Raw genomic sequence first — 21,462 nt, forward strand, 5'->3', positions numbered from 1 at the left:
ATTAAGAGTTTGGGTGTAATCCTTGACGCCTCCCTTTCCATGGAGGCGCAAGTTACAGCAACAGCCAAGGCGACATTTTTCCACCTTCGCCGCATCAAGCAGTTGGTCCCTTACCTTTCCCGCCCCGACCTGGCCACAGTGATCCATGCGACGGTCATCTCCAGGCTTGACTACTGTAATTCGCTCTACGCGGGGCTGCCCTTGAAGCTGTCCCAGAAACTCCAGCGGGTACAGAATGCTGCAGCGAGGCTCCTCACGGGGTCTCTGCCATGGGAGCATATTCACCCAGTGCTTTTCAAGCTGCACTGGCTCCCGGTGGAGTACAGGGTCAGATTTAAGGTGCTGCTTTTGACCTTTAAAGCCCTTCACAGCCTAGGACCCTCGTACCTACGGGACCGTCTCTCCTGGTATGCCCCACGGAGAGCCTCAAGGTCCATAAATAACAACACCCTAGTGGTCCCAGGCCCTAAGGAAGTTAGATTGGCCTCAACCAGAGCCAGGGCCTTTTCAACTCTGGCTCCGGCCTGGTGGAACGCTCTGCCTCATGAGACCAGGGCCCTGCAGGATCTGATTTCTTTCCGCAGGGCCTGTAAGACAGAGTTGTTCCGCCTGGCCTTTGGCTTGGAGCCAATTTGATTCCCTCCCTCCCTCTCTTTCTTTTTTCTTTTCCTTCTCCTCCTGCGATGAGGCTACATTTTAATATTTTAATGTTCCATTATTTTAATGTTGTATTTTATTTTTGTTTTTAAGTTGTAATCATTCATCTTGTTTTTATTATTGCTTGTAAGCCGCTCTGAGCCCGACCTTGGCTGGGGAGGGCAGGGTATAAATAAAAAATTATTATTATTATTATTATTATTATTATTATTATTATTAGTTGGTATCTGTATTGTTCATTCATTGCTATGGGGCTTCAGCTCAAACAATAAAACATTATCCTGGAAAGGACAGTGCCTCATTAATCAGGCAATAATTGCACATATGTAAAACAAAGAAGAGTGCTAATTAGGCTGTTCATGCTATTGTCCATGACACGCCACAACAGAGTGAATTCAGCAAGATCCATTCTCCGGTTTGCTATGGCTCCATACCTTTTCATACCTAAGCTCTGAGCGTGGATGCAAATGATAAGCAGACACATTATATAGAGAGCACTTTAAACTGGTGTATCATGCAGAATGTCCAGTGTTGGCACATCAGTTATTTGTAACACTTTGCCTTACAGGCTGCTACACACCTCTGTGTCTTGCAATAACGTGGTACACAATGGGGACTGCACGTGATGCTCACCCACAAGGAGCAGCACTCATGTGCCTGGATTTAAAAGCAGCCACTACATGGCTGCTCTTCATTACAAAGTCAAAGACTTGCAAATTATAAAACATTGCATGTATAGCAACGGTGATTGGCAGCCTTTTCAGTTCAGCTTCTTTATGCCAAAACACCTGATCTAAAGACTAGCTCCAGCAGCACTTAAATGTTAGGAAGGATGTGCCAGCAATACAAAATCATAAAGCATGAAAGTTACATCAGCACTACAGTACTGCTGATTGACATCTATGCAGAAAAATGATGTAAATTAGGAAATACCTGTATTATTTAAAATAAATTACCAGGGGGTTTTCAGTCCCCTGAGGCTCCAAGACTCTTACCTATTTAGAGTTTGGAAGCTGCAGTGTGGCTTGTCTAAAGAGATTCCTAAAACTTGAGGACAGCAAACCAAATCCAGTTGTACAGGATGTTTTGGCAGCCAAAAGCAGCACACACTGTAAAACTGAGTATAGCGCCCAGGACCTCCTGCTTCTTTTATAAATGAGGATAAGGATTTCCACAGAATGGAATGATTTTAATTGAGGTATATGGACCTGAGTCATCTCAAAAAGCAGAAGAGGGTGGTGCAGTGTAAATATACAGCGATATACATAGTTCCAAAAGGGAAGTAGCTGGGATTATGGCTTGAAAAATGGCACATTACCTAGAAAATAAATTGCTATCATTTATCTTCTGCAGGTTCCAATTGAGCAGCAAATTATGTGAAGGAAGTAAAATGTCAGTTTGTGTAGGAGAAACATTTACACAGGGCAGAGGGACTTCTGGAAGAGAGCTGAGGAGGAGGAAGCAGGTGGGACAAGCAGCCAATCAAAAATGATGACCAGAAAAAAACACAACCCCAACTGAAAGACAAGCCTGGCTATTAGTGGAAAGGGGTGAACAGGTAAGGGAGCTGATGAAGCATTGCGGGGGCAGAATGAGACTAATAAGCCTGATGTTTGACGACAATTTTTTACCTTGCTTTCCTCACTCTAATATATTCCTAGAACCTTGGGCCACTCAATGATGATGCATGTTGGAAATTTCAGAACAGCAAAATAAAATACTTATTCGCACAGCAGATAAATAGAGTATGGTGATGGTGATGGCTGCAACCAGCTTTAAAGGGGTGATTTGATAAATTCATGGTGGATAAGGCTATCCATGGCAAACAGCCATGAAAGCTGTATGCTACTTCCATGTCTCTGAATACCCATCACCGAGGAATATAAGTGCAGAGATTGCTCTAGTGCTCATTTCTTGCCTGTAAACTTTCCAATAGGCACCATCACTGAGATAACAGGATGTTGGAGTAGATGGACCTTTAGCCTGATCCAGCAGGGCTCTTCCTATGTTCTTAGCTCTACAGAAACTGACCTCATGATCAAGAATCTGAAGTAGCACTATGTAACAGATCCCCTTCCTTGTATGTGGGTACTCAACAGCCCAGTAGTTATGCCTTCTTGATTTATGGTTGCCACCACCTATTTCAGTCTGCAGCCTGTCGTGCCACCCCAAACAAGGAGGGATCTGGGGATGCCCCATTAACTATTAGATCCTGGGATCCCGGGCCAATGCACCTTGTGCCTCCAGCCAATCCCCTGCTCCTGGTGTCTCCCAGAGGATAGATTAATGTACTAGTCTATAAGAACTCTGATCCTAAATTCCATGTAGCATTAATTCCAAGCAGTCTGGATGCATGGGGATGACTAGAATCCTGAGGTCGGCAAATGCACACACTTCAGTGATCAAGTTATGAAACTCTATTAAGAATAAAAGAAAGAGGGGAGTAGGCAAATGTTCAACAGAATACTATAAACAAAATGAGAGCCCGGTGGCTCAAACCCCTAACTGATCTAACCAGTCAGCACTGTATTTCTAGTTGCTTATGAGTAAGCTGCAAGAATGGTCAGCTTCCCAGTGCATAGCAAAATGCTGTCTGGCCCTGATGCAGAAAGGTCACAGGCCCCGAGGTGGGGAAGCAAGAACAAAGGGAATGATCCTAGCGTACCTTTTCATGGGATTCCTGCCCAATGACCAATCAGACCTCAAGTCACATTTTATAGGTAAATGGGAGATACTTTGTCAGAGTAAGGTGAGAGGCTGAGGAGTCGTTTAGGGTTTAAATTAAGACCCAGATTTTCCCAACTTTCCGTCAGACAGTTTTAATCTTTCTCTTGTGAGATAGCCAGCTGGGTGGGGAAGCTGCGGGGGCTTTGCTCACAGAAATAGAGAAGCAGGAGACCAGTGCTCCTCTGTCACAGTACAGTGGTACCTCGGTTTAAGAACAGTCCGGTTTAAGAACAATTTGGTTTACAAACTCCACAAAACCGGAAACAGTGTCTTGGTTTGAGAACTTTACCTCAGTCTAAGAACAGAATCTGAACGGTGGAAGGGCACCAGCAGCGGGAGGCCTCATTAGGGAAAGCGCGCCTCAGTTTAAGAATGGTTTTGGTTTAAGAATGGACTTCCAGAATGGATTAAGTTCGTAAACCGAGGTACCACTGTACTTACATATTCAAGAGTTTACTCGTACAGCATGTGGTGAGGCTAATGGGGGTGGGAGTGGAGTGGGAAATGCAGGTGTTTATCTGAATATCAAATAAATCTAGTAAAGCAAGGACAGCTAAGTCCAGGCTTCCGGTAAGAGGAAACACACAGTCATCAGTGTACGGGTGATAACTGTAGCACATAACCAATTACAGTTGCCTTACTAGACCAAGGTTATAAAAGAGTGAGGAGAAGCTGAAAACTCATTGATGCACAAGATGTACAGTGAAAAGGGCGATATTAAGACTTATAAATGCAGCATCAAATATTTCTCAATGTAATTGTCCTATACATCAGCAGGAGCTTTTATCAGTGTTTCCAATACAGAACACTTTTTGTCTCACCTCAATATTTACGATCTACAAAAGCAAGCAAAAACAAACGTTTTTGTTTCTTTAAAAGAGTCCTCTTAATTCAGAAATATAGGAATTAGTCTGAGGTTTTATCTGGCCTTAGGCCAGGGAGGGGAACCTGTGACCCTTTAAATGTTGTTCGACTACAGCTCCCGTCGTCCTTGACCACTGGTTATGCTGGGTGGGGTTGATGGAGTCCAATGAGATCTGAAGAGCACAAAGGCCCCATCCCTGGTCTACAGAGGCGGCTTCAGACAAGAGTATTTCTCATCCTAACCTGGAAATGTCAGGGTCTGAATCTAGGGTCTGTTGCAAGGCATGTGTTCTACCTCTGAGCTACAGGGACATATGTTTTACCCCATTTCTTGCTGCCTATAGCAAAGACATAAAAAGAGTACTTTGCAAACCTCTGTGGGACTATTGAGTAATACAAAAAGGAATTGGTTGAGGGGTTTGGTTTTTTTTGTTCCATCATAAGCATCTGCCTAAGCATTAACTGACAGGCCTGAATCAAACGGGGTGGTGAAAAGGAGCATATGCCCTGTGTGGCAGGTTAGCGGAGAGGAAAAACTGCTGAGTGGCTATAGAAAGTCCTTCCTCCTTGCCCACCCCAAGAAGAGGAAGGTGAGAAGCTGAAGCAGGATGGGACGCAAAGGGGAGAAAGAGGGGCCTGGTGCCAGTGGCAGACTTTGGGTTTTCAAATTTCAGCAGTGCCCTGTGCCATGCTGAAATTCAGCACATGCACACACACACAGAGCCTCTTGCCTTCCGTTCTAAGTCATTGTTTTGACATTCAGTGCAGGTGAACCAGTCATGCTTGGCTAAATCCACCTCTGCTGCTACTCAAGTCCTGCTAGGGAAGCTGAACCTGAACTTGGCCAGCAGACCAGGACAAGCTCAGAGTCAGAGCTTCCCAGCGTGTGTGTGTGTGTTGAGGTTCCACCATACAAAAACAGGGAAGGGGGGGAGGAGGAAAAAGAGCCTCAAGCAAACCAGCTCCTCCATCCATTGATCACTGCCTATCGGGGTCTTTGCTCACCCCCAATCCCTGCATGCCATTTCCCATGACAGAGCAACCCACCATTTCTCAGTGTTGCAAAGAGTTGGAGGAGGGCAAGATGCTGCCTTCAAGACTGTCTGGCTGAGGCTGGGGAAGCACTTGAGGTCCCACCTGCCTGCCAAGTTGAGGTGTAGGGGCCCCCAGGCAGGCTTCCTTCTTGCCGGGGTGGGCGGCAGTACAGACTTTTGCCCCCTTTGGCAAAATTCGTAGATGCGACACTGCTAGCTAGAAGTACCGAGCAGCAGCAGCAACTGATCCTAATTACTTTAGGCAAAAAACAGGTATGAGTCTCCTGGAGCCAATAGTCAGGATCTATATCAGCATAAATTAAATAAAAATACAGCTATTCTGTTCTGCAGCTATTACTGTTCCCAGTGAGCAAATGCAAAGAGATGAAGGAGTTTCAGCATGCTCCATGCTCTCAAAGATCACACTGGGAGAACTGGTCATTTCTAGAAAATGATTTTCTGGTGGGTGGGGTCTGAAAGAGCAACACTTGCATATATGAAAATGCACTTCATATGTACCCCAGGGGTGGGACATGGAATTATACATGATGACTGGAATGAAATACCAACTCATTTTTTAAATGTTATTTCACAACTTACCCAAGTCCCTAACCATGGTCAGGCTTTGTCTGTTCAAAGGCCTTTCCCTTGATGCTGGGCTTTCATATTGAAAGAAGAAAAACACTAAGGATGCAGCCCTAATCTCATTTACATGGGAGTAAGTCCTACTGAATTCAATAGGACTTACTTCTAAATAGATAAGGGTAGGGTTACACTGTAAGCCTTTAGCAGGCCTTTCACTTTTAGGAGCGATAACAAAAAAAACTCACATGCGGTATTCTACCAAATTGCTCATTAAGAAGAAAAACTGCTTCCAGGCTCCTGAGCAATAAATGCAAAAGCTTTGGGGATATTTGACAAGCTCGGTACTTATGCTTATTAATATTAAAATGGGAATATCTTTAAAATGCTAATTGAATGAATGCTCCAATCCTATGCACATTTACTCAAAAGTAAGCCCCACTGAGCTCAGTGGGACTTAGTCCAAAGAAAGTGTATGCAGCATTACAGCTGACATAACTTTATTTTGAATTTCTTAGACTACCTATAATTAGCTACATACTATTTTGTACCTCCTCCTCTGTCAAATGGTTGGCTACAGCCTGCCCAAAATGCCTAGGGCCAAAGCAGACCAGATGAGATGCAGAAATAGAATCCCAGTTTTATTAAACTTCAACAAATAGCAGCTGCATGGGAGCCCAATTATAATGTCTCAATAAGATGAGTGGGCTGAAGGCTCCTCCCATCCTTGCTTAACACACACACAAAATAGAGGGTGGTAGTCAACTAAGTTTCACACACAGTTCAGTTCGGTCCATTATAGTCAACGAGTCTTTTAGCAGGGAATTTTCCTAAGGTTGTCTGACCCCACCCCCATCAGTCACTCCCATGGCTCTGGACTCTGGTCTTGGGTAAGTTGGGAACTAACATTTAAAACCTGAAGCCACATTTAATTTCAATCATCACATATCACTCCATGTTCTACCAACCAGGGATGCATAACAGCTTCCTTTTCAGGAGTTGCTCTTTCAAAACCTAGGCAGCAAACCTGATGCCAATCTCCAGTTTGTCCGAAATGTATCACTTCTAAGGCAGAACTAATTTTGCTGATATTCTGGAAACCTTCAACGACACTCTACCCTTGAATACATTTATTATTCCTTCCTTCTCTCTCCCCCAGAACACTGCACATTAAAACCAGAAACACTGCTCCAGTGAGGACTGCAGGAGATTATACATTTAAATAAAACATGCACAGAATTAATAATAAAAGTTAAAAATAGAGAAATTAGTCAGCTTGAGTTTGGCGCTTTTTGAACCTGGCACTTTCTGTTGCTATGCAGGGCAACAGAAAAGGGTGCTGGATTCAGAGAGTGCCCAATTCAAGCAGACGCTGGGAAGGAAGAATCATAAGAGAGCACTCCTAAGTCGTCTTTTTCAAGCTGGCATCTCAACTTTACCTGTGCAGCACATCAAATCATATGATGCCAGGTGATTAACTGGCTGACGTGTTTTTTCCCTAAATGGCCTGGTGGGCATAATTAGGCCTATGAGCTAGAGATCTCCCACTGCTGCTGCAAACTCTTCAACACCACGATTCCATTCTATGAGAAGGGAGGCAAAAAGCACCACCCACACTCCAGCCTCTGAATGCGTGAGTGGCAACTAACTGTCACAAGCTCCCACCTTGCTTGCTCCATCTTTACTCTGGACACCCAGAGGTTATCTTGTTTTAGCTCACCCCTGGGTGATTTCCCCCCTCAGTCACAAGAGCTGCCTGAAACTGGACTGCAGAAAGGGTTGTGTTATATATAAGTTTAGACAAGTTTGTGTTTGTGAGGTTTCTTTTCATGGCTGTGCTACATATGCAATGTACTAGTGCGATAAACTGCCTCAAGGTATGATACTTTAAAATGGTAGCTGTGGGCCTCCTGGAAAGATGAGCAAATGAATAAAGTGAAATAAGCCCCACTGCATCTCGAGGAGGAGGGATGTTTTGCTACCTGCCTGGGATGGCAAAAATGTGAGGGTAGTCAAATATCTGGCTGTTGGGTTGCCTTTGGCTGAGTGGATCATTCAGCTTTCTCTTCGTGTAATTGGTTAAGCAAGACTAACTTAAATCCTTTGATTTCAAAGAGTCTACTCTTGAGTATGACTAGATTCAACCTTCAGTTAAAAGGCAGTTGATTAATCAACTAAACATGATTTAATTGGCTGACAGGCCTAAAGCAGTGTTATTGCCAGGTTCGTCTCTAACTGTTTGGCTGTGAGAATAATCCTCCTGCTGGAGCAAGTTCCACCAACACCTATGAGATTGACTTCTAGCAGGGATGGGCCATGCGGCATTTTTGAATGCATAATCAGCATTCATTCCCTGAGATTCATGCTTGTGAAGAGATGGGGAAGTGCAAAGAACACCTCGGCTTGCCTCCTATAAATATATCATTCAGCCATTTCACATAGTTGAAGTCACGTGCTTCTCACTCTACCTAAATCTGAAGGAGAAAGAATTGGGGAGAACATTCATCCTCCTCACCTCCAGTGACCACTTAGGACAGAGGCCTATGCCTCCCTTGGACCCCGAGGGAACTGTTGGATGGTAGGTTTGCTGCTCCTGGTGTTATTTGGGGGAATCAGCCACCTATGGGGTGCTCACTTTGCTAACAGATGGCTCAGTAATGGTAACTTCAAATTGCCTGCTTTAGTTTCTTCTCAAGTTCTTTTTCAAGAGTTCCAAAATAATCAATTTTGTTTGTATTGTTTAAGTCTTGGGAGTTGCAGGCACAAATAATTATGCACAGCACTGCACCCCCAATAGAACACCATTGTTGCTACATTTTGGCACAGACAAAAGCTACAATTAAAACATCAAAATGGTATTTCTTGGTCATTTTGAAGAAGGAATTAGAATGAAGAAGAGCCCTACCCACGGCTATGACAGCCGAAATGGAATTCCTAAGTCCAGAGACTATATGCCACGAAATACCAGTTGCTGGAGGGACAATCAGTTGTGAGGTCTCTTGCCTTCAAGTCTTGCTGGTTGGTTTCCAGAAGGAATTTGTTTGGTCACTCAGGGAAAACTGGATGATGGCATTAGATAAATGTTTGGTTTGATCCATAAGGCCACCTTTGTTCTTAACTGAGAAAGAACTGTCAAGGGTGGAGCTCAGACATATAGTTACACCCACAGCATACATGCAGTACAAGAAGCCATACAAAAATGGAACAAAAACAGCATTCTGGCTGTTGTACCAGCTCTTTGCAGGTGCAATTTCGGGTGTAACAAGATACCAAAAAAAAAAAAAAAAAAAAGATAAACCAGTAACAAAATTGCAAGAGAGAAAATGTACTTTTACAGACTACAAGTTAAATTCGGAAAGCCTTGACATTCCCAGATCTTTAAAAAGCACACACAACACACAAATGCAAGTATCGTATATGGCAAGCGTGGTGAACTACCTCAACCATTTCAGCCAATGGAATGTAACAATGGTCTGTACAATGACCAGAGATTAAAAAGTATTAATACCCACGCAACTGGCAGCTATTTATGTGCAATTTTCCTCTGCTTTGTTTCATTGCCTTTGATTTTTGTTTCCATTGTCTATACTGTTCATATCAGTTTTCATTAAGGAAAAACAGGCATGCACAGGAGAAATTAAAGTCACTCTTTGTTGACATACTAGAAAGTTACTGCGATCTGACTCGCAGGCAACCTGCCATGTTACATAGGAGGGGGGGGAAGGAGCAAACAGTCAGTTTCCCAAGGTAGATTCCAGTCAGCGGTCAATGGGGGTGGGTGCAGGAAAGGGAGTACTACAGTGCCAGAAGGTTAGACAGCCCTGATCCTCCGATTTAAAGACAAACACTCTTCTTCAGGTTTGTGAGATGTGTCTTTATCGTTACTCCTTAGTTAAAGCGAAATGCAGGTGGTGGTGGTGCTAGAAGTCCCTAAGGGACAGTTTAGAACTAGTTAGAACAGATAATCTGGTTTGATAGCTACTAAAATAATAATCCTGTGGTATCTTAAAGACTAAAACTGATCAAAGTGTAAGCCTATGGCACGCCAAGTGTGTTCATCCCATAAATGTACCTTTTTTTGCTACAACAGAGGCTACCCTCTGGAATGGGTCACTAAGAGGCACCAACAACAAAAAGAGCACCATGTCCAGCATATAGGAAACATGGAGGATAATGATCCAACAATGAAAATCACTACCCGCTATAGTACTGCGCTGGCTTCAGTCTGTTCCAGGAAAACTAGAGATTTCCTCCACCTTCCCTGGTGGTGGCTTGAAGTTAGCCTCTCCAGCCCCCATTTAAGCATTCCCACAAATGGCCTGCCAGCCCTCCAAGGAGGTTTTGCTCACAGCAAGCTGTTAGCATGCTGGCCAAGTAGTGTACTGGCCCCCACAAGACCCCCTAGGCAAAAGGTAGCCAAGTGAACTTCTGAGGTGTGTCTGCCTTGCTCCAACCCTTCCTGAAGCTACAGCATTCATTGATGCCGAAGAAACAATGCTCTTCTAACGTGCCTTTTGCTCCACTAGCATCGCAGACTACTTTGGCGTCGAGTTTTATTCTAGTCAACACAATTTGATTTGATTGAAGCCAAGTGCTTTTTTCTAAGGCATTTCAAATGTAGACCCCCCCCCCTCCTCTACTCCAGGATATGAAAGCCCCCTGCTCTTCCCCGCCGGTACCTCTTTGCAGGCGTGCAGCTCCTCTCCCGGAGTAGCGGCGCCTGCCCAAAGCAGCGACAGCAGAGAAAGCAGCAGAAGCGGCAGGCGCCTCCGCCCGAGCTCGGCACCAGGGAGGCACCGCCAGCACCCAGCTGTATCCGGCCGAGGAGGATGGACACTGCCAGCGGCCCCAGCCATCGTGGCGCAGGAGCGGCACTGAGCAGCTTCCCCGCGCGTCTGGATGAGGCGGCCACCGACTCACAGGTGCAGCGGCGGCGGCAAGAGGAGCAGCAGCAGCAGAAGCAGCAAGCGGCGCTCTCAGGCGGAGATGGGATGCGGGAGCCCCGCCCCCTGCCCGCCTCGCACCGCCTACACCTCGCTGCCTAGCAACCGCAGCTGCCTCCGCCGCGCCAGCCTCCGGCTCCCGCGCACCTGAGGCGGCTTGAAAGATGCGCCCGGGGGACAGAGGCCGTTTGCTGCTGGCGCGCGCGTCTTTCGAAGGGCGCGGAGCCTCTTGGCGCGCTCGCCGCCGCCGCGTGACAGGCCGCGCAACCATAACAAACAAAAGCCCGCCTAATTTTGAACAATAGGAAACGGCGTAGCCGGGGGGGGGGGGGAGAGAGGTTCAAGGGTTAGGGTGCAAGCCTAACGTCGTTGGCCTGGGAGTCAGCCGCGCTGGATTCAGCAAGAGTTGCTTCTGAGTAGACGCGGGTTAGGCTCGCTCGGGGAACGACTAGGCCGCACCACCTGCTGAAACCACTCCACGGGGCGAACAACTTGAATTTGGAAGGGGGGCGATCAAGCCCCACCCCACATAATCGTTCACATGGCATACACACTATTTGAATGACGACGCACATCAACTCAGCGGGGGCCGTTCCCAATTTATGTATAAACTAAATAAGATATAGCTTGCCCCCCCCGAAATATTTAAAGGGGGGGACTGGGTGTACATTTCCAAAATATAAGATAAAAAACATAAAATAAAACCTACATACAGCAAGTGTTTCGTGTTGTGTAGGCTTCTATGATGCAAGCAATGGGCCCCCAATCATTTTAAGTTACAGCTTAATAATTATTTCACTATTAATATACTTCCTAAATGTATTTCAGTTCAACAATTGCTTTGATTAAATACATATTTTATGTGCAAATGGCTTTAGATACCCATTAGGTCCATAAATTACCATATAGCTCATATATTCAACACAAAAAACAGCGACAATTTGTTGTTGACAAAGGACAGCTGGACATATAAAGGGCCCCATTACCTTCAGTAGCTTAGGGCCTCATCAAACCTAAATCCGGCCCTCTTCAGCCCCCTCAAATATCTCATTGGAAAGGCCGAAGGAACCTCGGGGCCCGGCCCCTGAGAACTACGGTATCTGCTGTGAATCACTCGCAGAACACTCCCGCTCTTTAGGCTTAAAAGGACCTTGAATATTATAGGTTTGTTGTGACAGCTCAGATTTTTCCTCTTCTTCTGTTCTAACGGGCCTCCCTACCACGTTTACAGAACGACTATGCCCACTGATGTGGTTGGTATAAATGGGGTGCTTTCGGTGTAGGAAGCTTAGAACTGGGTACCGATCTATTTGCAGCGATCTATTTCCATGATCTTTCCCTGGTTGGTGGTTTATTCGAGAGCACCACAGAAAAGCAGCAAACCACGGAAAGCCAGTTTAAAACAGCAGCGAAACTGAACATTGAAAGCGCGCGCGCGCTGTTTTAAAAATCAGTTTTTGTCTGGAAAACAGCAAGGAAGAAGCCTGACCACTCTGAATTGGAAAAGTATTTCATTTTTATTTATTTTTCATAAATCATTTTTATTGGGTTTTACAAATACAAAGTACAAATAAAAACAAATTAGGGGGGGGAGTATCTATATTGGAAGAGTATTTTCCATGCAGCTGCTATTTGCCGCCAGCGAGGAGATCCTGTCTCTTGGGTCTCAGCAAAAGCCCGTCGTTTCTAACTCTTCATGCTATTGCACGGCCGCGTGCATCTGTTGCACGAGCGTGCTGCTTGGAATGGCGCGTGTCTTTGCACCAGGCCCTCCCTGATGTCTCTTCCTTTCTTTTCCCGGGAGGTAGGCGGCAGGGATGTTGTTTTAAACTTAAGAGGGCAAATGTTCCTTCCCGCTTTTAGCATACCCACGCGGCTGTTATAAACCGGTTTTCCTCGCAAACGTTATTAACAGGGAACCCACTTGCAAGTCTTTAAATAGGAAAACTACATATACAATTAAGAGCGAGATTAACTATTCGGTGCACTTGAACTACCAGCTATATAAAATCCTAAAAAAAACCAAACCTATTTTGGTAAATAAAATAATAATAATCCGCCAACGTCTTTTATTTCTGGGGATCGCGGCGTCAAGTCCGGAGCATCTTCTCTCCTCCCCGCCCCCGCCTCTCCCGATCTCTGTGCTGACTAGTCGGCTAATTACACGTTGCTCTCTCAGAAGACCAATAGCCTTGCGCCCTCCCATTTGCACCGTCCTCCTTTCCTGCTGTTTATCCCTCCGGGAAAATTCTGACGTTTCCTTCCCTGCGCCGCTTTTTATGCTACCATTTCCAGCCATTAGAGGGCGCCTTAGAGGTTGTGCTGCGGGCTCTAAAAGCCCGGGAAGACGGTCGCTTAGCAACCGCCGCCGGTTCCTAAACAAACCTGACACGCGGCGAGAGGGAACCCGCGATCTGCTTTTGCTGCCGCCACTGGATCGCCCATCCTCTGGAGCATGCCAACCACCAGGGACCCCTTTCCATTCCCACACTATGAAAATGAAGAGACCTGCACGGGCAACAACAGATGTACCCAGGTAAGAGGGCCACCTATTAAGAATGCCCTCACCCATTTAAAAACACTTTTAAATGCACCCCTTTACATTTATATTAACAAAGTGCCTAAAGTTATCCTCATCGGAGGGCTCATGCTATTGAACCTCTTTGGCATTAATGCAACTCTTGCTTCTACCTGACCTCATTGCTCTACCGTCAGGTGAGAAATGTTATTTGATTGTATTTTTTTTATCCTGCTTTTCAGACAAATATTGCCACCTAAAGAAGCTCAGGTCTATTGTTTGTTTCATTTCTCAGTAGCTTTCAGAAGAAAAAGTCTCAAAACAGTTTGACAATAAAATACAGCACGTATAAACTATTTAAAAGCAGAGAGGAAAAAACACTAGCAGAGAAGTCTGAACCTGGCAACTAACAGATTTTATTGCTTTGGTTTTTTTGTAAATTGCTTTGAGGTTTTTTACGGTCAAGCAGTGTACTAATTTTATGTAACAAACAAATAAATAAAAACTGACGAAGATGGTGGCAGGCATCTCTCCCTAGCAACAGCATTCCATAGACAAGAACACAATGGAAAAAGGCCTTTTGTTGTGTTTGAATTATTTTTAAAGAGACACAAGACTCAGGCTTACAAACAAAACAACAACAAAGAAAGGGGGGGAGAGATACACAATAGTTTCAAATCAGGCATTTATACGCACATTTGGGCCAGGCCATTCTTCGCTTGTGGTGTTTTTCGCAGAAATGCAAAGGAAGGATGTAAAAAGAGCCCATTTATGCTGAAGTTCAACCAAACTATTAACCTGGATTAAAAGGGGTTTGAATGGGAGGAATGTTATATAGTCCTGCTTAACTTTCACTGGGTAGAGGAAACTTCTTATGAAAAATAAAGATTGATAAAAAGGAAACTGAGAGGGAAAGCCAAAGCAGGAGGGTTAGATATCTTCAGAACACTTGGGAATGGGGGAGGAAGGGTTATCCAAAACTACAGTAATAGAAGCTGAGCTACTACTTATACTGCAGATCAGGAAAGACGTCACAAAATCCAAAATAAGGCCAGAGTGATTAGCAAATGAGAACAAAACAAAACAAAAAAAGACAAATTTTGGCAAAACAAATGCAAGCAGACAGTGCAAAAGTAAGGCATTGAGGATCAAATCACCAAAACCATTAGGACTAACAATAATAAAATGCTTTCAATACACCATAATCTGGAAAGCAACTAGAGAAGACCCCCCACCCCCGTTTAAAGATTTAACCGGCCCTTGGACCTCTCCTCAAGCCACTCCCCTCTCACAGGCCACCCCCTTACTTGGCTCCCTGAGCATTTTCCCGATTGCAGTTTGTCCTGGAACTCTGATAATGCCTCTTGCTTGCTTGTGTGCGCAAACCATCCTATTGTAGAAAAGTAAAATGTGCATATGTTGCTTTGCCTACTTTTGTCTCTGCCTCCAGCCACCATTGGCATATGGCCCTCAGAAGGTTGCAGAGAAGGGAATGTGTCCCTTGGGCTAAGAAAGAAGATTCCCTACTCCTGCCAAGGAGTATTTGTCCTGGTTTACTGGCCGCACTGGTGGGACGCGGGTGGCGCTGTGGGTAAAACCTCAGCACCTAGGACTTGCCGATCGTATGGTCGGCGGTTCAAATCCCCACGGCGGGGTGAGCTCCCGTCGTTCGGTCCCAGCTCCTGCCCACCTAGCAGTTTGAAAGCACCCTTAAGTGCAAGTAGATAAATAGGTACCGCTTTATAGCGGGAAGGTAAACAGCGTTTCCGTGTGCTGCGCTGGTGCAGGCTCGCCAGAGCAGCTTCGTCACGCTGGCCACGTGACCGGAAGTGTCTTCGGACAGCGCTGGCCCCCGGCCTCTTAAGCGAGATGGGTGCGCAACCCCAGTTGGTCATGACTGGCCCGCACGGGCAGGGGTACCTTTACCTTTACCGGCCGCACTTAAAGCATCTTAAAAAGTAGAGACATCACCTTGCCAACAAAGGTCCGTATAGTAAAAGCTATGGTTTTCCCAGTAGTGATGTATGGAAGTGAGAGCTGAACCATAAAGAAGGCTGATCGCCAAAGAATTGCTGCTTTTGAATTATGGTGCTGGAGGAGACTCTTGAGAGTCCCATGGACTGCAAGAAGATCAAACGCATCCATTCTTAAGGAAATCAGTCCTGAGTGCTCACTGGAAGGACAGATTGTGAAGCTGAGGCTCCAATACTTTGGCCACCTCATGAGAAGAGAAGACTCCCTGGAAAAGACCCTGATGTTGGGCACAAGGAGAAGGGGACGACAGAAGACGAGATGGTTGGATAGTGTTCTTGAAGCTACCAACATGAGTTTGACCAAACTGCGGGAGGCAGTGGAAGACAGGAGTGCCTGGCATGCTCTGGTCCATGGGGTCACGAAGAGTCGGACACAACTAAACGACTAAACAACAACAACACTGGCCACACTAAGCCAATCTTTGCCTTTGCACAAAAATGCAGGCTCCCAGAGAGGAGCCTGCAGCCACTTTCTTCCTCCACACTCTTTATTTGCTGCAAAATAAAAAAGGGGGCTGGGAGAAGTGGCCCAATGACGCAGGCAGCACTTTCCTTCTTCTCCACTGTCACTCACCAGGAAATCTATTTTCATGTGGTCATAAATCTACCTCTCTGCACCCTCAGATTAGGATGCACATTACTGGTAGTCCAGGGAACATCTAAGAGAACCCCTCTGACCCACCTATCCCACAAATCTACCTTAACCTCAGTTGCGTTTGACCGGCTGGCTCCAGGTGTGAATCAGCAGTGACTTGTATGTTCCTGGTCAGATTGACTGGAGGGCACATCAACATAAGGAAGCAGCTATTTAAACTGGCTTTTGAGTGCCAGGTGGCACTTTGGAAGACAGAAGGCAATACTGGAAGATGTTGTCACAATGCACTCACCTCAGATAAGAATGCACATTATCAATACATTCCTTTTCCAAGCAAGATAAAGGACCACATCCATTCCCTTTCAACAACTTGGGTAGAGGGAACCCTACCCCATACATTATACTCTTTCCAATAATGGAAGAAAGTGTAAGTACATTGCAAGGAAGATTGTGGGAATAGAGACAATACCAAATTTTATCAAAGGATGGTTCTAAAATCTCAAAGTGCCACAATATATTTTGGGACTGCTGAAGCCACTAATTTTACACAAATGCACTTTATGAAAAAGTACTTTTAAGAGTAACTTGGAGACTCTAGACAACAAGACTACTACTCTCTACAAATAAATGTAGCCTCAGCAATATATAAGTGCTCCTCGCTTAAAACACTTCTCGCCTTTCTCTTTAAACCAGACTGCTTCCTGGTGGTCTGCACACAGCAGCAAATCCACAGCACGTGGTCCATCTGCTGCAACCTGTTGCCATGCCAAGGCTGTCTTGCCAGGCTTTGTTCACTCCTTTTGAGGAAGAACAGTGGCTCAGCGGTAGAGATTCTACTCTGATTGATTGACTGGTTTTCTATACCACTTAATATATTAAAAATATTTCTACCGCTTAGTATATTAAAATATATCTAAGTGGTGTACAAAGGATGGCTGGCTAGCATCCATTGCCACAGCTGTGTCCCCTTCAGCTGCATTCTCCACCCCAGTTCCAGGTACAGTAAGTTTGTTGAGTTTCCCAGGGTGTCTAGAGGATGGAAAAAGCCTCCCCAGTTGTTCCTTCACCCTCTTGCTCTGTTCTACTCCTCCAGCCACTTTGCATGCAGAGGGTCCCAGGTTTAATTTCCAGACAGAGACACAGACCTCTGCCTAAAACACTGAAGACCCTCTGCCAGTCCATGTAGGCAATGCTAAGCTAAATGGACGGAGGGTCTAATTTAATATAATGTAGCTTCCTGTGTTCCCGTCTCAGAGTATAGAAATGTGAGGTGAAAGAACTCATGATGCTGCCTCTTCTGCCAATGTGCTGTCCTCTACTCTGAAAATATGAGAACCAGCTGGTTGGGAGTGTGTGTGTGTTCATTGATAGGAGGAAGGTCATTTTAGCTACAGTTCAGAAGACAACAACACATTTTTAACCTCATGTAAATCATCCCATGGACCCTAATCTAGCACAGGAAGCAGTGTCAGGCATATCAATTTTAGCTTTATAGATATGATTTTATACACTTAGCTTACTCACAGCCATGTTCACTCTTGCACGAAGCTTTACGAATGAGCATGGGTTACTGTTCACCCAGAAAAAATACTGATAATGAGCGCTAAAATGCACCAACTGTTACCCAAAATTTGCTGATGGCTGAAGATTAGCAAATGTGGCATCAGTTCCCCAGAACACAGACACAGCATCCATACCAAGAACTTGTGGAAAACAGAAATGTCTAAAACAGCGTAGGGCCTGGGTCCTAAAGGCAGTGGGAGAAAGGGGTAAAAGCAGCACCCAATATACCACCTCTTCTACAGCAGCTTCTATATGCACTTAACAAGAGCTCCAAATGCACATCCCGACTACTTTAGTTGCTCACTGGGTAACTATGAGAAAGGGGCATAAGCGGAAGTGTGACTTTAGAATTTGAACAATTATACTACTGTACTCAATGAGGCAAAGTGCCTCATTTTGGTTTCAGATTCGTCATTCTGAAATAGCACTGCACAGGGTTGGCCCACCTCACAAGTAACTTGGCTGGCAGGGTCCATCTCCTCAGACTGAACAAGTTTGCAATCACTCCTTTAAGTCTCTTATACTTCTCATTGATCCAGAAAACTCCATACTGTATTCCTACCCATCTTGCACAGCAACGAGACCCCTGGAATCGACTACATGGGACACCTACGTTAGCAAGCATCAGAAGAGAAATTTGGTATACAGAACCTGAGGTAAAAATATTCATCTGATGCTACCATCCTTTGCTTGTGTTGCAAGGCTCTTTTGCTTTGCCCTCAATCAAAATAAGTTGGCTTTCATACACTGTCAGATTTGCTTTTAAATGGGCTACACTTTGACCCCTCAACACCTGTAGTTGCACTGTGTACTTAAAGCAGACTTATAAAAACATCAATACTGATTTCCCCATCCCTTCTTAAACTCATGGCTAGGTTTCCAAAGACAGTCTCGATTTTAACCTCAGTGCTCTGTACAATCACCACGAAGATCTGCTTAAAGACAAGAGCAAGGTAGTTCTCCATAAGGAGACCCTATTTGATGACCATGGGTAAGTGGAATTCATTGTTCTTGTAGAATTCAGCAAACAGCATGACTCTCCACAGAATTTGCATGAGCCAAAGGTGCAACATGTGTAGCTATGAGGCAGGTTGTTTCCATACTTTACTGAAAACATTTCTTCATCTATGCGCAGATGAGACACACCAATCTCCTGCCACAGTATACAACACAAAAACAGTGCAGGAAGTGCTTCTGCTTTGGCTTGTATTGCATGGGTATCCCATCTTATCCATCTGCACTTGCAATAATAGGCAAGTGCAGACAATGCTGAAGCAACCAACTTTGCACTGCACACTGGAAACCCAAGCCAGTGAATATTACCTTGGCAAAATATGGGTCTCTACTTACTTAGCACTCTATATTGTCTTAGGGTGCTTCTCAGTGAGAGCACGCCTACAGATCTTAAATCACTTTAATGCTTACAGATACAAAACAAAATCCATACTCCAATGCACAGAATATGGGAGTGATGCCCCGGAATTTATTACTTTCTTACATGTTAACACATGTTCTCACTCTTGTTTTTGAGACAACTGAAGGGTTTAGAGCCTGTGAAGGAACGCACAGCACCTCTGACTCAGCATCCTACTTCCAAGGGTATATCTGTGAGACACTGGGTCAACCCAGTAAGAGAGTCAATCCACAACATTGAAGGAGCTATTGGTAAGCACAAGTTGTAGACATTCATTTTACCTCTCCTAAAGAATTACCCCGAATCCCCGCAACGGGGTGAGCTCCCGTTGCTCGGTCCCTGCTCCTGCCAACCTAGCAGTTCGAAAGCACGTCAAAGTGCAAGTAGATAAATAGGTACTGCTCCAGGCGGTAAGATAAATGGCGTTTCCGTGCATTGCTCTGGTTCGCCAGAAGCGGCTTAGTCATGCTGGCCACATGACCCAGAAGCTGTACGCCGGCTCCCTCAGCCAATAAAGCAAGATGAGCGCTGCAGCCCCAGAGTCGGTCACGACTGGACCTAATGGTCAGGGGTCCCTTTACCTTTAAAGAGAGTAAGAACATAAATCCATAGTGACCAGCTCATGTTCAGCAAATCTAACTCCTACCTAGATACCCTACTGTCCCAGGTCCTTTTTAATTATTTTGAATATCAAGTTTTTATTTACATTATCTAATCATATTCTTCAACCTATCCCTGTGTTAAAAACTAATGCATTCAGAGTAGATATACTTTTAAAATTAGGGCGATGAAAGCTCCTCTACGTTTATATTCTGCTTGAGAAACCACTGAAATGAATGGTGTGGATCACACTTTAAACTAGACTGGAGAAAAGTCTTCAAAAACATTGTTGGCCACTAATTGATAAGAAATTTAGAGCTAAGCAGAACACGTGTAGGTTTTGTGCATTCATTTAGATCTCCATTTTTTTCTGTTATGCTGCTTAACATCATCTGGAAACTTTTGAATTGATGGTTTTCAATTTACCACAAGAAATTAAGAGCTTCCTCTTAAATTGATGTGTGGTACTATTTAGAGCTCTGATTGGAAAATTTCTCAGTGTATGGAATACTCAGAAAGTTGACTGTGACTTTTGTCTTTTCAGAATCTCATCACACTGCAGCCACTAACAGTGGATACTCACGCAAAGAGAATGGTGGGATCTTCTACCACTAAGAGTTTTGCATGGCCATGATGCTGCTTCTGTCCTTTCAGTCTGTGTTTACGTGTACCTGAGTTAAGTCTTCAATGATTGCTTTCATTTTAGGATCCTTGATTAAACCACCCAGCTTCACTGAATTCTAGTAGCAGCACATCTATACTGTTCCCCAGTACTGTACTTGAGAGGAACAAACTGCTTCTTGCCTATCAGCAAAATCAGTTACAGTAATCTGAACTGAAGTCCTAAAAGGACAGCATTTAGAAACTATCACTTTAGGCAGGCAGTGCATTGCACTCTCACAATGAAAAATGCCAAGGTTAAACTGTTGTAAAAGCCATTTCTCTACTAATTCAGGCGGCTAGCTAGTTTCACTGTTTAAAAAGAGCACTGCACATATGGACAGGAATGCCCATCTTTATTACTACTGAGTCTTTATTACTACTGAGTCTTTATTACTACTGAGTCTTGTCTATGCAAACAAGTCCAAGGGCTGAACCCTTAAAAGAATTAAAGCCAATAGTACAGTGGTACCTCAGGTTACGAACTTAATTCATCCCGGAGGTCTGTTCTTAACCCAAAACTGTTCTTAACCTGAGGTGCGCTTTCGCTAATGGGGCCTCCTGCTTCCGCCCTGCAACTTCCGCTCATATCCTGGGGCAAAGTTTGCAACCAGGAGCATGTACTTCCGGGTTAGCGGAGCTCCTTACCTGAAGTGTTCGTAAGGAGGATGGTACATAACCAGAGGTTCCACTGTATGTTTAACATTCAAGAAAAAATACACTCAAATGAGAACAGGCCAATTATTTCTCAATTTAGCCTAGCAAGCAATCTCCCTAAGCATGTCTTCCTCCTCTTGACTCCAAAAGCACATGAAAATGCTGACAGGTAGAAGGAATTGTAGATTCCCTTTGTCATTTTGAGAACTTAAATTAGGAGTCTTAGGCGAGGCCTGCTTTCTGTAATTTTAACCCCCAGAGGCCATTTTAATTGTTACTGTATTATCAGCCTCCACATGGTGGCAACAATTTGAGAAGCAGCCCTGTAAGACACGGGCACAGCTTGGGAAACATTGCATGGTTCCACAGAAGGAACCACGCAACATGCAAGCATCATGAACTCTTTGAACAGAGCCTGCAAGTGTCCGTTTATAGCACAAGGAAGAGGCTTATGGCACCTTAAGGACTTAACAAAGAGCTTTCTTGGACTACAACCCATCTCACCATCAGTCCACTAGATGGAATGAAGTCGGGGGTGGGGGGAGCATGCCAGAATTAATTGTTCCAAGTTGTTTTCGCACCGCGAATTCCATTAGCATTTATTGGGAAGGTCTT

General features: G+C 44.7%; 2 protein-coding genes across 5 annotated transcripts in view; one reads left to right on the top strand and one right to left on the bottom strand.

Moving 5' to 3' along the window:
- ELAPOR1 (endosome-lysosome associated apoptosis and autophagy regulator 1) overlaps nt 1-16,188 on the bottom strand; it is a 61,961-nt gene extending 45,773 nt beyond the window's left edge. Inside the window, exon 1 of one of the 3 annotated variants that reach the window (XM_083617787.1) lies at nt 16,058-16,188. Coding sequence is in view for 2 of the 3 variants with exons in the window: in XM_083617785.1 (XP_083473911.1) it covers nt 10,544-10,720 (177 nt within the window). In the remaining variant the exon portion in view is untranslated. Of the gene's footprint in view, nt 1-10,543; nt 10,949-16,057 lie in introns of those variants that run through there. The other 2 variants (XM_083617785.1, XM_083617786.1) reach the window with 2 other exon arrangements.
- Nucleotides 11,966-20,268, top strand: CFAP276 (cilia and flagella associated protein 276). 2 transcript variants are annotated; one of them, XM_083617868.1, is made up of 5 exons: nt 11,966-13,343; nt 18,056-18,172; nt 18,392-18,507; nt 19,048-19,181; nt 20,075-20,268. In XM_083617868.1, the coding sequence occupies exons 1-5, from the start codon at nt 13,263-13,265 to the stop codon at nt 20,143-20,145; spliced, it is 519 nt and encodes a 172-aa protein (XP_083473994.1). In that variant the 5' UTR covers nt 11,966-13,262; the 3' UTR covers nt 20,146-20,268. The 2 variants fall into 2 exon arrangements, with proteins under 2 accessions (XP_083473994.1, XP_083473995.1); XM_083617869.1 differs by lacking the exon at nt 11,966-13,343 and adding an exon at nt 16,292-16,380.
- Nucleotides 20,269-21,462: the final 1,194 nt, after the last annotated feature.

This window comes from Podarcis filfolensis, assembly GCF_964270895.1.
Source record: "Podarcis filfolensis genome assembly, chromosome: 6".
NCBI classification, from domain to species: domain Eukaryota; kingdom Metazoa; phylum Chordata; class Lepidosauria; order Squamata; family Lacertidae; genus Podarcis; species Podarcis filfolensis.